Source organism: Phaethon lepturus, unplaced genomic scaffold (assembly GCF_000687285.1).
Source record: "Phaethon lepturus isolate BGI_N335 unplaced genomic scaffold, ASM68728v1 scaffold14045, whole genome shotgun sequence".
NCBI lineage: Eukaryota > Metazoa > Chordata > Aves > Phaethontiformes > Phaethontidae > Phaethon > Phaethon lepturus.
The window spans coordinates 28,923-42,285 of record NW_010541281.1 but is presented as its reverse complement, the minus strand read 5'-3'; the positions used below and the strand labels follow the sequence as shown (position 1 = coordinate 42,285).

The 13,363-nt window shown below is 37.4% G+C and overlaps 1 protein-coding gene across 1 annotated transcript; it reads right to left on the bottom strand.

Moving 5' to 3' along the window:
• Nucleotides 1–2,543: 2,543 nt before the first annotated feature.
• On the bottom strand, nucleotides 2,544–9,559 carry RCAN1 (regulator of calcineurin 1). Its single transcript, XM_010287690.1, has 4 exons — nucleotides 9,441–9,559; nucleotides 7,157–7,330; nucleotides 5,992–6,151; nucleotides 2,544–2,991 (listed from the first exon to the last, which is right to left on the bottom strand). The coding sequence occupies exons 1-4, from the start codon at nucleotides 9,525–9,527 to the stop codon at nucleotides 2,828–2,830; spliced, it is 585 nt and encodes a 194-aa protein (XP_010285992.1). The 5' UTR covers nucleotides 9,528–9,559; the 3' UTR covers nucleotides 2,544–2,827.
• Between the last annotated feature and the right edge of the window lie 3,804 nt (nucleotides 9,560–13,363).

Genomic DNA, 13,363 nt, shown 5'->3' with positions numbered 1-13,363 from the left:
GAATACTCTGGACTCTATTTTATTCATTAGTAGATTCTCATACTTTGATTGAGATCATGCAAATCTCTTAAGTAGAAGGCTGGAGAGCTTTTCTCTGAGTAAATTCATCTGGTTGGTAAGGATGTGACCTGGGACAATATTCTTACCTTTTTCAAATCAGAAGTGTTTGGAAGCTTAAAGTTCAGATTTCGGCGCAAAAATCTTCCAGTAGTTTCATGCATAAATACCAAGACATTTACAAGAAGACAACAAAATATTTTAATTTATGCCCCATACTATACAACTGTATAAAATACCAACTAAGCATTCATTTGAACATTAAAAAAAAAAATCAGAAAAAGCAAGCAGCACACTGTAGTAATGATAACAGAAGGTGGCACAAGCTAGGATATACAACCAGAAACACAGGCAGGTTACTCACAACCTGTGTTTACAATTACCATCAGAAGGTGAAACACTGTCATCATCCCAAGACTTCCACAGTTTCTAGTGCCCACCTTAACAGGTAGATGTCAGTGTACTAAAATGACAAAGACCATATTGGTATTTAACATTCTGTTCTTTTAATTGAAAGGTAGCAGTGCTTTCCTAGGATTGCTCGGAAACAGAACTGCAACTACCTGGGTTTCTAATGCAAAACTAATGCTTTGATTGGTACTCATGGAAGAATGGAGAAAGGAAAGAACAGGAATTATTCCGATGATGTTAAACTGAATGAAGTGAAATGCTGAGTCCAGCAGTAATTTGAGGAACATGGAAAAAAAATCTTGGCTTAAACTGCTTAAAGGCAGTTGTGGCAAACCTGCAAAGTTCCTCTCGATTTTATTTATTTTATGTGCTAATAAGCAGTACAAGTAACCAGCTGGTTGTTACACCTTAGTAACACAAAATAACCTTATGCACCCCTGTGTCCATCAAACATGGCTCCAGCAATAGGCAGCATTAGGACTTCTCAACACTGTTAAGATGGAGAGTGCCACTTGAGTAAGGTCCCAGACAGACAGCAAGTACTAGTGTTCACTTCAGTTGACAGGGCACACCAATCAAAACAAGATTCTAACTGCAAGTAGTACTAAAGTTCAATATATTCCTGCTCTCTGTAGTCACAGGATATCAATTTCTATTTTGCTTAGTATAATGACAGGCCTTCAATAACACTGGCATTTACACTGTGCCACAACTTGGAATGACTTCATTATACCTCTTACTTTTTTTAATATTTATTTAAAAAACAGGGTGCGAACCTGGGCATTTAAGTCAGTGTTTACTTCAAATGGCACAGAATGGATTTCTTTATATTAACTCCAGCTACAGAACTCATTCTCAGACCAGCTGTGGCAACAGCAAACCAAAGAACCACGGTTTGATTTCTAAAAACATGTTGAGAACCTTCAAACAACCCCTAAAACTGTGATATTTTCCCACAGATATCAGTTACTATGTCTTAAAAAAAAAAAAATACTGAAGCCTGTTTCAAAGTTAGGATCTCCATTTTAAAAAACAAGTAATAAAATACACTTCTGACATCTTTCTTTCTCTAAACTTGTATGTCAGGAGCTACTGTCTTTAAACACTACCATATAAAAAAACCCTAAAGCTTCTCCCACATATAACCCATTACTTAAGTATGCATCATTACTTGGCATTAAGCATTTCTAAATACCAGCTTATTTTGGAAGCAAAGCTAAGAAAGTTTATATTTATGGACAAAGCCAGTAGAAAAAGATACAAGTGTGCAGTTTGTAGAACAGTTCACATCAGGAATGAACAAGGAAAAGGCACTCCATCTCTCTTCACTGTTCTACACACTGTGTGCAATTTTTCAATCACCATTAAACCTTTGCTCACAACAATGCAGATTCACATACTGAGTAGAGTTCACATCTCTCCATTGCCATTTTTTTACTGAAAAATTACATTGCTGTGAATATACATTAGCTTTATTTATACATGTAAGAATACTTTTTTTCCAAATGAGAAAGTCAAAACTACTGAACAAATGTTATTGAAGATATAAATTATTTAAACTTAAATAATTTAAAATCAACTTATTTAAACAACTTTCCTATTGCACATTTTTCCATTACTTTGCCAGATAAAACCCTATATAGGCATTTAAAAGGTTAAAATTTTAAAAGCACAAGTTACATAGCACCAAAATAAGGTGCTGAAGACATGGTATGCCTGCTGGAAAAATGAGTGCCAGTAAAAACAAATATAAATATATATGTATATACACACCTAGTAGTAAGTCCAGGATGCTGAGATAATAAATACTTTAAACAATTTCCCAGATTTCCAGAAACATGTCAGAAACTATAGAAAATAATGCAAAGTTACTTTAGAAGACCAAGAAGACATGCACAAAAACTATTATAAGAAAAAAGTTTACAATTCCCATACTTTAATCTTTAAAACCACCTCTGTTATCGTTATGTACTCCACACAATGACTAGCCTATTAGTTTGAGGATTTCTGTGAGTCAGAACAAAGAAATCTTCCCCCAGTTGCTTTATAATGGAACAGCCTACAGTACTCCCAAAAAAATAAACCTAGTTTGTCCTGTTATGTCTCAAAAAATGTCGTCTTCTGCCTATCTTTCATTCCCAGTAATCTGGGAATACACTCATGACATCCATCAACCAGCAGCATCAAAAATAAGGATGAAACTTCCTATTTTTTTTTCTGAGCAAACTTATATTGGAATTTCTCCTGCTATAAGTGCTGCTGTTGCCACCAAACCTGTGACCTCTGTGACCTGCTGTTTCCACAATAAACGTTTCCCTTGCATATGTCTACTTGTAACCCTTGGAAAAACAACAGCAGTTCAACTTAAATGGGCAGGAGTATAATCTGGCCTTCTTGTCTGAATAATTTTTGGTTTGGGTTTCTTTGTTTCTTCTTCGACATCATTTTCCTGGTCACTCTCACATACGTGGACGACAACGCTAGGAGTAGTATCAGTTGCAGCGTGTAGCTCATACTTTTCTCCTGGAAGTCAAAATATTAGCAGAATTGGTTAAAAAGGATTCATCCTACAGAAAAGTATGAAAGAAGTTACTAAAAAGAAAGGAATACATAAAAATGTGTAAGTAATACAGTGATGATAGGAGGCTGATGCCACAATGCATTAGATGGTGCAGGCAGGTGCATTGCCAGTCTCATTTACCATCCAGAAGTATTCAGGTTCTGTTTTCAAAGCAACATAGCTCAGCTGCTCTCTTAAAAGCAAGTTTACGTAAATTACCCTGGGAATTCAAGAAAGCGTTCTACACGAGCAGTCATAAGTCTTCTTGATGGGTTTTTGTCATTAAAGCGTACAGGATTATCTATCCACTGTACCACATTCAGGAAGACTTTGTTTTCCTGAATGACGGCAAACCCACAGGATCTTCCTTCCCCCCAAAAGCTTTCAGTGTTAAGGAAGCTGGATGCAGTTCTTCCCACCTCACACAGAGGTGCTCTAACACTGTTCTGACATTCCATGGAGCATCAGAGCTAAACAGCAGGCTTCATGTGCATATACTGTGAAACACTCAGATATAATACAGCCAGTGTGTAGAAGTGTTATAATACAAATTTTATTGACCACTGATCTGAAATCTGTTTTTTTCCATAATATAAAGAATTACTTTTAAATCTAACCAGGTGTTAAATAATTTTAATCTTACATTAGTTCAGGGAGAGAGCAAACTATTTCTTTTCACCACTTCCCTGATCAGCTCCCTTTAATTTCTTTTCTTGTTACTTTATACTCATTACCTCCCAGCGGAAAGAACAGTCTCCATTAAGACCACTGCAGTGATTTGCAAATCAACTGTTCAAAAAAGCAAACACCTGTGGCAAGCAGCACACCCTAGTGTGCCAAGGCTCTGAAGTGGTCTCTGCTCTGTTTCCCAGAGAACTTTAGGAAGGCGAACTGGCACAAAGAGCAGATCCACAGAGGAAAAGGCTCTTGTCTCCAGTTCTTCAGAAACACACAAGCAATTGTGATAGAGTAACCCCTGCTTGCTCCTTGGTACCAAGTCATTGCCTACGTGTTCCAATGAACATCACAATCAAGAGACAGAGATCTATAGGGCTTAACATTCACAATATATATGAAAAAAAATCTCAAGAGAAAAGGGATCACAGGTGTGCCAATGAGCATACTGCAGGGCATCTCAGTAACAGAACTTTCAGGGGGAAAAAGGATCAACTTTTACTGCTTCGTAATTCCTTAAGTATTTATTTTAAGGCCTACAGGCTTCTTTTTGGTATTGCTAAAAGTTAAAAGGAAAGCTTGTAGTAAAGAAAGCAGCACCCATGGAACAAGCTCCAAACTTCCATAAAATCAGTAAGCTGTAGCGTTATTTATTTATTCATTCATTCCACATGTTTCATCAAAACCAACTTTTATTCTGACAAGCATAGTCTTATGGGACTTCAGTTTCAAAACCTGTTTTTATCAAAGATTTTATTTTCCTGAAATCATCTAGTATGTCAGCAATATTATTGATTGATTTTTTTAAAGACCTACATGCAGGCTCATCTGCTTAGTTTACATATTTCTGGATAAACAAATGATCTGTGGCAGCATTTTATACCTCTACTTCTAACTGATATCTTTTCTATAAATTGCTCTTGCCGTTATAATTGACATGCCATTTAAAAGATGGTATTTATTAAAAACTAGCAATAATCTACCCCAGTTTTCATGCCAGCATAAGCACAGATTTTTGTACCTCCACAAACTGCAAAGGGCTGAATCTTCACAGGTAAGAAGAATTCCCTAGTGGTTTGTGAGATGCACTGTATTTTCACTAGAATCTATCACCAGCATACAGTCAACCATAAACTACTACACAGAAAGCTGATGCATGAGGAGCTGAAAGTTCAGCCCTACCCACTTCTCCACACCTTACTATTGACATAATGAGACATGCTCCCTAAGCTGGTAGGTAGACGGGTATATAATAACACTATAGTAAAATGACTCAGACTACAGCTTTTATTTTCTTTGATACTGCTACTAAATGTGGCCATTTTTTCTCTCCCCTAAATTTAATAGCGCAGTTGCAAACAAGTTAAATCAGACTTGTAGATCTTGGGTTATATAATTTGCACCAATTATCATTAAGTTTGTCTTAACTGAGGTATCAAAAAATGTGAAAAGCAGAAGCATGTTTAACGTAAGAGTTCAGTTTAGTGGAACTTTACATCTGTTTCTGAAAGTAGCATTTGGTTTAACACACAAATAGCAGGTAGAACTTTCTCCTGTCTGTGGTGCTATCTATTTTTAACAAATAGACCTATAAACAGTCTACACAGCATAGTTAGCTGAAATCACAAGCAACTTATGGGATAGCATAAGAAATAAGGGATAAGTGTACATTCGTAACATCTCCTTTAGTTTGGATGGGGGTGAGGGGGAAGAGGAACCAGATATAAACATTTTTCTTTTCCAGGGTGAAGCTATCTCAAAGCTTCCAATAAATGAATAAATTGCAGCAGCAGAAAGTTAGGAGTAAGGAGTGGCAGAAACTTCTCCCTCAACTCCAGAAGAAAATTAGGTTCACACCGACAGCTTCCCTGCTACATATACTACTACCTCAGATGCAGAGGTAATTCTAGCACACAGCTGTTAACTGTTTCATTGTCTTAGTCGTGAGGAGGACTTCCCTATCCCTTCAAAAGGTATGTAACTACACAATTGCCTCTTCATTTCTAGAAAGCTGCTTCTTGAAAATTTAAGTGAACAAGCTAATAGATTATTGAAGCAACATTCATGCTCTCTACAAAATCACAAACCAGATCACACTGTGGAGGTCTGGGCCCTCCAAATGATCCTGTGGAATTACTATGTGTGTAAGAAACCACCATTTACCAATACTTTTTCTGATATTACAAATTTAATTGTTAAGATAGCAATCCATTTGGAAAGTTCTAGAAATTCAGGAAGTTTAAAAGAGGTTTTAATTTGACCAAAATTCTAGCATTTCTACTCCTTACCTGGTCCTAACTTGGAGATAGCATATAAAAGGTCATAGTTAATGACTGGGGTCGCATCTTCTACTTGCTTCCAATCAACAGGTGGAGAGGCAGGAGGTGAAATCAAAAACTGTTTGTCTGGATTTGGTGGTGCCAAATGTGAGCTTCCAATGTGCAAAGTCTGAAAAAAGCATAAAAACCAAAGCTGTTTCACTATTATCAATGAATCCATCATTCATGAGGAATTTTAAGGTTTGGATAGATGTTATGCTGTAACAGGCACTCAAGGTGGCAGCATGTAACTACATTATTGAAGAGAGCTATATGAAAGACCCAGTATACAAAATACAGACAAGCCACCACATTCATTGACTCTGATGAAACATGCAATGAAGTATGCACATCCGCATCTTCTCATTATGGGGTTTTACAAAAATTTCACCAGAAAATATCTGTCCTTAAAATACTGAAGTAGGAGGAAGCTGGATATGGGCTTTAAAGACCTAATGACAAATGTGTTGAAACTCATTACCACAAGTGAGAGTGGTGAGAATTCTAGAAGGTATATAAATAAACTGGCTCCTTCAGGACTGTCCCTAGGGACATCTGAAACAGACACACATAGATTAATTTTCCCATTAAATTTACGGAGGAAATTACACAGCAGCTACCAAAAAGCACCCAGATTACCAGAACCAGAGTTTCACATCTTTAGCATCAAATGCTAGCCAGCTATCGAGCTGCACTGATGGCGACCTCCAAGTACAAACGTGGGCTAAACAAATGATTTGCAGTAGCGAAAGCAGGATCAACAGGTAGAATCCCGAACATGCAGCTCTACACTGTGGATTCCCATAGATACTGCTTGAGCCTGCATGTGTGTGCGTGCGTGTGTACTATTGGCAGAGCACACTTGGCTTCCCCCACCCCGTTAAACTCTCTTTGACTACTCTTATTATTATCATCTACTCCCTTTCCCCAAGGTTATCAAAACAATACAGAGGGAGACATAAATGCAAAACACTCAACAGCCTCCAAATACTTGTAGCATTGGAACAACCTGTGATTCTCTAATCAAACTAGAAAAACTAACAGTGTTGATTAGCATGATTGAAGACCTGTGGAAGTTTATTACAAGTAAGTTAAACTTTACTACCTTGTAAGGATAATCACAAAGACGACTTACCTGAGCAAAATACAGTTTTATTTCTTTTCCAAGGAACTCTGTCTTGTGCAACTGAATTCTAGCATCTGCTGCAGATAAAGGGTTACTGAAATTTATTCGTACTCTTTTGAAGCTCTTAAAATACTGAAAGGTGATATCTCTGTCGTATGTTCTAAACAGTGATTCAAATTTGGCCTGAAAAGAAAGGACCAGAGAAGAAAGTGAATATGCAATACTCTGTTTTCTCTAAATACAGAAGTAAATTGCAGTTACTCGTACGGGCATATTACATCTTTAATATTGATGTATTTATAACAGCTTAGATTTAGTTTTCTTCTTCTCTTTTTTATAATTAATTTTTCTAACCTTTCATTTGTTTTCTAATAGTGAAAATAGCAGCTCTTTTCTTCCTTATTAAAAATAGATTATTATCATTAATAAGTGTTGGACATGGTACTCTGATTTAGTGACATAATAGGAATAGTATTGCTAAGAAATTGAAAAGAAATGCTTGTGTTCTAAAATTAATATCCAAAGGCCTTGAAAAATGTCTGCCAAGCATGCCTTTGTTTAAGCATACAATTATCAAGGAAACAAACACAACAGTTTTAATAAAGAAAAATGAAAAAAGCATATTTGCAAGCTAAATGTAATTTTCTTCAGTGACTCAGCATGCATAATAAAGTTCATTAACATCTCCTGTTTTAATAGCTGCAACTTTCATTTAGGAAAATGAGCATATTATTACTGAACTGTAGCTTAATAACCTCTTCTATTTCTGGAACCAAATTCTAAAAAGGCCCCACTACGTTTCCTATAAAAAAAAAAATAATCTTAAGTACTAACCATACAGCTCCTTAAGGCCTTTGACACAGTTTCTGTTTTGACTGTGTGGTAAGGGTAGGACTGGACCAAAACCTCATACCTTCATAGACCTGAAGCTGAGTTACTTTGCCATCCTATCTGTGTGAAAAGACTGAAGCACCTTTACCGATAGCTGGCTGTCTCCATTTTGTACTTTGGGTCTGTGCTCCTAGGGAGTCTATACAAACCCAACTTGGCTATTTTTCGTATCATTTACATGAAGAGTGCTTCCACTCTTACTTCAGGATGCTAGACCAAAGGAGGAAAAAGAAACAGTAGGTTCTGAAGCTGCCACACTCTTGCAAAGTGTTTCAGGCTCACATTGATAACACAGCAACCAGTCACAAGCCTTTTTTCAGTGATGGCAATAGATCAAGCATTCAGATTTCAGATATTTTCTCTTCATAAAAGCTTACCAGAAGTTCAACACAAAGCCAAAATAAACAAATATTTAAAATCACATTGCCTCATTTTTTTTTTACTGTTACATTTTGAATTAGTAGAAAAAAGCAACAAAGATTACATAAGGCAGCAATTACTTCAAAATTTCATTCTCCTTCCTGAAAAGCTCTGCTTCACAAACTCACCACAGCTGTGCACAGAACCACTATATTTCAAAGACATTTTAAAATGAGAGCTATTCTACTTCTTGCTGAGCCACACTTAAGCTTCTTCAAAACGAGACCTGAAACAAGACCAAGACCAACAAGGCACACAAAGTCTGTATTTGTTAGCCTCCTGTACTCCAGAGAGCTGGATGCAGCCATGAGAAGTAAGCCAAACCCACACTAAATTTCATTTCAAAGCTCACATTCAACATTTAAACTCAGAGAGTACCTGCAAGATTTGTGCAATATACAGTGTTTTAAAACACGTGTGATTATAGAGGTCATAAATGTCACACTAGCAATACGACACTAAACAAAACATTATTTTTGTCCTTAAGGTATCTTAGCAGTCAACAATTCACTGTATCAGGACTGAATTACTTATATTAATTCTAATCAGTTAAATATAAATCCTAGAGGACTTCTTATGGTTTTAAAATTGTGTTCTTAACTACACCGCCAGCCAAAAAAATCCCACGAAAGTGTAGTATAAATTATGTGCATCTTACTACCAAAATTCCAATCTAAACATTTGCTGAAAACACATATACAAGTGAAGAATACACTATACAGACAAAGAACTCTGGAAGTAAACTTCTGGTCATTTTCAAAAACACATAGCTTGAGATTTAATAATTTCCAGAGTTAGAGTCATTCATATCAGAGCAGACTGTTGCAGACTTGTAAGACCCAAGACCCTAACACCAAACCAAAATTTTCTTACAGGTCGAAAAGCTATCAAGGCATCTGTATTTTAAACAATTCGAAACAGCACCTATGTACTTCAATATTCCAGTAGTTCACAGAAATAAAGCACAAAACATAAAGCATACCCTTGTTTCTGCTTGATTGAAGACATCGCTATCTGCCACGCAGGCAATCAGAGAACTAAAACTGTAGTTAAAATTTCTAAAATGCATTTTGTGCTTTGCCAAAGTGATACGTGCTGTTCCGCAGAAACCAGTGACTTAAGGAAGCTGTTGGTCCTGCAGGCAGCGTTTATAAGGGAAACAAGTCCAGCCCCTCAAAAAAAAAAAAGGTAGGTTTCAGAGCATCCTGTGTGTGACAGCGAATTCCTGAACAAAGTCCTGCATGCTTTGAGGCAGTCAGGAACAAAATGTAAGCTGCGACTGGAAAGAGGTGACGTCAGCACATTAGTCAGCTTCCCTATGCTAATTACCAGCGCTCGGGAGGATGGAAAAAACAGCTGAGGTTTGCACAGCAGCTGCTTTATCAAGCCTCTTGCAGCATAGTTTCCACTGGTAGTAATTCCATTCAGTGCTCAGACAACATGCTCTTCACTGGAATGGGACAACCCATCTTAAGATGGAAAAAGTTACTGCTAAAGGACCAAAGTCTAGAGTAATAGGCTGTAATTAGCCAGGAGGAAAATTTCAAGACTTCGAAACGGAAAACAAATCCCTCAGGTCAATAGCTTTTGGTAATTTTGTGGAAAAAAATACATGGACTGAAATTCAGAGATTAGGAGGAATTTATTCAGGAAAATAATTCCACACACCTCCTTCCCTTAACAGTGAAAATTAATTTTGAAGCTTTCTTCAAAGCAACTATATGGACTAATTACCATTCTTACTTTATTAAAAATTCATTCCAAGCCTCATAAATAGTTGAGGTTTTTTGTTTTGGGATGGTTGGGGGTTGGTTTCTGAGGTTTTTCTGTTATGTTTAACAGGAGCTTCATTAGAAATCTGCTGGCAGGCTTTTTAGAGACAACCTGAACTACTGACAGCGGTGATGAGGTAAGAAACCTATATTACTGACATTTTCTGGTTTATTTGTATCCCCCTTTCAGAACATTTCCCAAAAAGTAGCACAGGACACAGGTTTTTGGGTGGGGTTTTTGTTGGGTTTGGGGATTTTTTTGTTTGTTTTACTTTTGTGTTTTGGTTTTTTCCTTTTTTTTTTTTTTAATCAATAACCTTTTAAAAAAATCATTAACATTTAAAGTAACTAAGTTTAAGCTGAAGCTTTTACAAGCTATTTGGAACGCTCCTATGCAGCTTCAGATCAAAATTTGTCATGAAGTAAAAATGATAAGTGCATTCAGTTCATTTCACTATAATAAGGGGCTATGACAGACGCATCAAGTTTTATGAAATGCTTGCAGACAACAGACAGTCACAAGTTTAAAACCTTATTTGATCGATATTTAATCATGCATAACTGTTCATATAAAGAGCTTTGTCTATTTCCATGGGCTCTACTTACTTGCTTAAAGTTAAGGACACTTATTATGCCTCAGGCCAAAATCTCCATTTAGTAGTCAAACTTTCTGCTACTGTAAAGTTACCTTAGCGTGAAAGACTGCTCAGGCCAACTTCCTAGCACCCTTCCCTAGAAGAAACTCTCACTTTAAAAATAAGCTCAGCTCAGGAAAAGTGAAGGTGCTCTGAAGGACAACTCAACAACTGGTGTAGATACCGTCAGTGAGATTAAACTCAATTCCAAAAGAAAATAATAGGTAACAAGCCTCCAATCCTCCAAGAGCACTCTAACATACTGGGTGTCTGAAGGACAGAAAGATAGGAAGGAACAGCAGCTCCTTTCCTCTCTACAACCTCCCAGGAAGATGGGATGCAGTGGCTATCCCGTCACTCAACACTGCCAAGATCTGGACTGGGCACACATACAGTGAGAACAGGTCTGAGTTCCCAAGCTCATGACCTGTACCCAGAAACACAGATACTTAGGAAGAAGATTCATAAACAGCCATAATGCCAAGCAGTGAACCACCTGAGCTCACACAAAAAATCATGCCAAGTATGTCTTGAATCCTGCCCCTGCCCTGGAATTAGGTCGTCAAGAGTCTTAAAGACTTAGGAAGTGGAAGCACCGAGCATGACTCCATAGACCGGCGGTCAGGATGCTCATCTGGAACATATGGCCATGAATCACCTGGGCATAAAAGGAAACCAGGCTTTCCACATCCTAGGTGAACGCTATAGCTAGTGATAAGAAACTAAAGAAGGTCCCCCCTTTAACCTGCTACTGGGTCAGTCATTTGGCATACTCTGAGGCTACCAAAGTGACTGCAGCATCTCTGTGGGTGACAGGTGGAAAGAATATTTCTTTTGTAGAGCGTCATAGGGCCTAGACAGGAGGCAGTTTAAGCTGCTCAACACAACGAAGCCTTTGGCAACCTAACTGCAGACCTTTACATAGCTAAGTATGGCAAAGCTTCCTAGCAGTACAGTGATTATGAAAGTCTTCAAAAGCCCTGTTTTGGACTTCACAGCTTAAAGTAGGACAGGTAGATCCTAGGCACTTGCATCCCTTTACCCCAGACTTACATTTTTATGCCCTGATCCCATGAAGAGTAAGACATTAAAAATACCTCTGATTAATAACCTCAAGACCACCTACACATTACTGAGACCCAAGGAAAATTACTTTACAAGTCTTACTACAGCCATCTTTCTAATATAACTTTGTCATCTAAACCAGGACTATAGCCTGCTGTATTACTGTGTAAGCTGTAAACAAACCATCTATTTTTGAGAACATTTAACACATCACAAAACAATTTTTTCACAGCATGTTCTCCAGATTTAAAATAAACATTGAGTGTCCTACTGATACACACTAGGTTTTTACTTTGCCCATTTAAAAGGACAAAGAAATAAGCTAGTCTTATTCTATTCTGTTTTATCATTCTCATCATTATTTTTGGTAAGGCTGTGTCAGCAGTCACTCTTAAAGAAACAATTCAGACAAACAAAAGAGATGGTTGCATACTAACACTCCATTCACAACACAGAATAAACCAAGAACTAATAATCTGGGGAAAAAAAGATTAAAAATTACTTTTAAATGGTCTAATATCCTTACTACTATGCTTGATTAGAACAAAAATGCAGTCTACAATGCCTCAACTAGTAGATTAAGTGAACTACCTTGAATTATTAGAAAACAAACTGAAGGACTTTTTCAAAAGAAAAAAAATTCTCACTACCCCTGCTTCATTTAAAGAAGTGTTATTTAAGTCAGCAGCATTATGTTGAGAGCCCTGAGATCTATTGTAGAAACCAAGAGTCAAAGTTACAAAACCACCATTACAAAATCCTGACAGTGTTGCAATGTTTTCTGTGGTGTTCAGGTCCCTGTAATATTTGTTAACCACATGCTAACGAACTGTCTGGTACAGGAACATGGCAAGACTATCAGAACTTCTGGATTTGATGTTCTGATACTATCAGAGTGCAGTTTTTCTTCTCCCTTGTCTTCAGAGAGGTCGCTGCTTTCCATCTTCTCTTTGAAACTCCCTAGTGACCTACAGAAAGAGAACAAGGGCAGGGAGATCACCTGCTTAAGATACATGCTGTCATCCAGGTACCAAAAAACATCTGGTACTCAAGAACAAAAACTTCATCAGTGCAACGGGATGCTGCCGTACTTTGGGCAACAAGAATCAGGGAAACCAAACAGGTAAGAATAGTATGACGTGACAACATGGTCAACCCTGCTTTCTCAGGTTTCACTTTTCCCTCAAAAGGTACAGATTCCAGGGCTCGAGTTTTAGAAGTTGAGTTCTAAAAATTGCAGACAAGATGTTTAACGAAGACCTAAAGTAAATTACTCTCTGACATCAATAGCACCTCTACTAGCAGCACTTCCCAGGCAGAGAAATTTAACAGAGACCATTTTTGGGTTATTTTTGGGGGTGAAAGGAGAAACAAGGAGTCAACTGAGTATATGGAATAGTGGGAACAAAGTGATTGAATGCCATAAGTAGTTC

What these genes read in the sequence shown, in the direction of transcription:
- RCAN1 (XM_010287690.1), bottom strand. Translation starts at nt 9,527, where the DNA reads ATGCATTTTAGAAATTTTAACTACAGTTTTAGTTCTCTGATTGCCTGC. An exon ending in TCAATCAAGCAGAAACAAGG is followed by an intron (nt 7,331 to 9,440) that starts GTATGCTTTATG and finishes CTTTCTTTTCAG; the next exon opens with GCCAAATTTGAATCACTGTT. An exon ending in TAAAACTGTATTTTGCTCAG is followed by an intron (nt 6,152 to 7,156) that starts GTAAGTCGTCTT and finishes TGCTTTTTTCAG; the next exon opens with ACTTTGCACATTGGAAGCTC.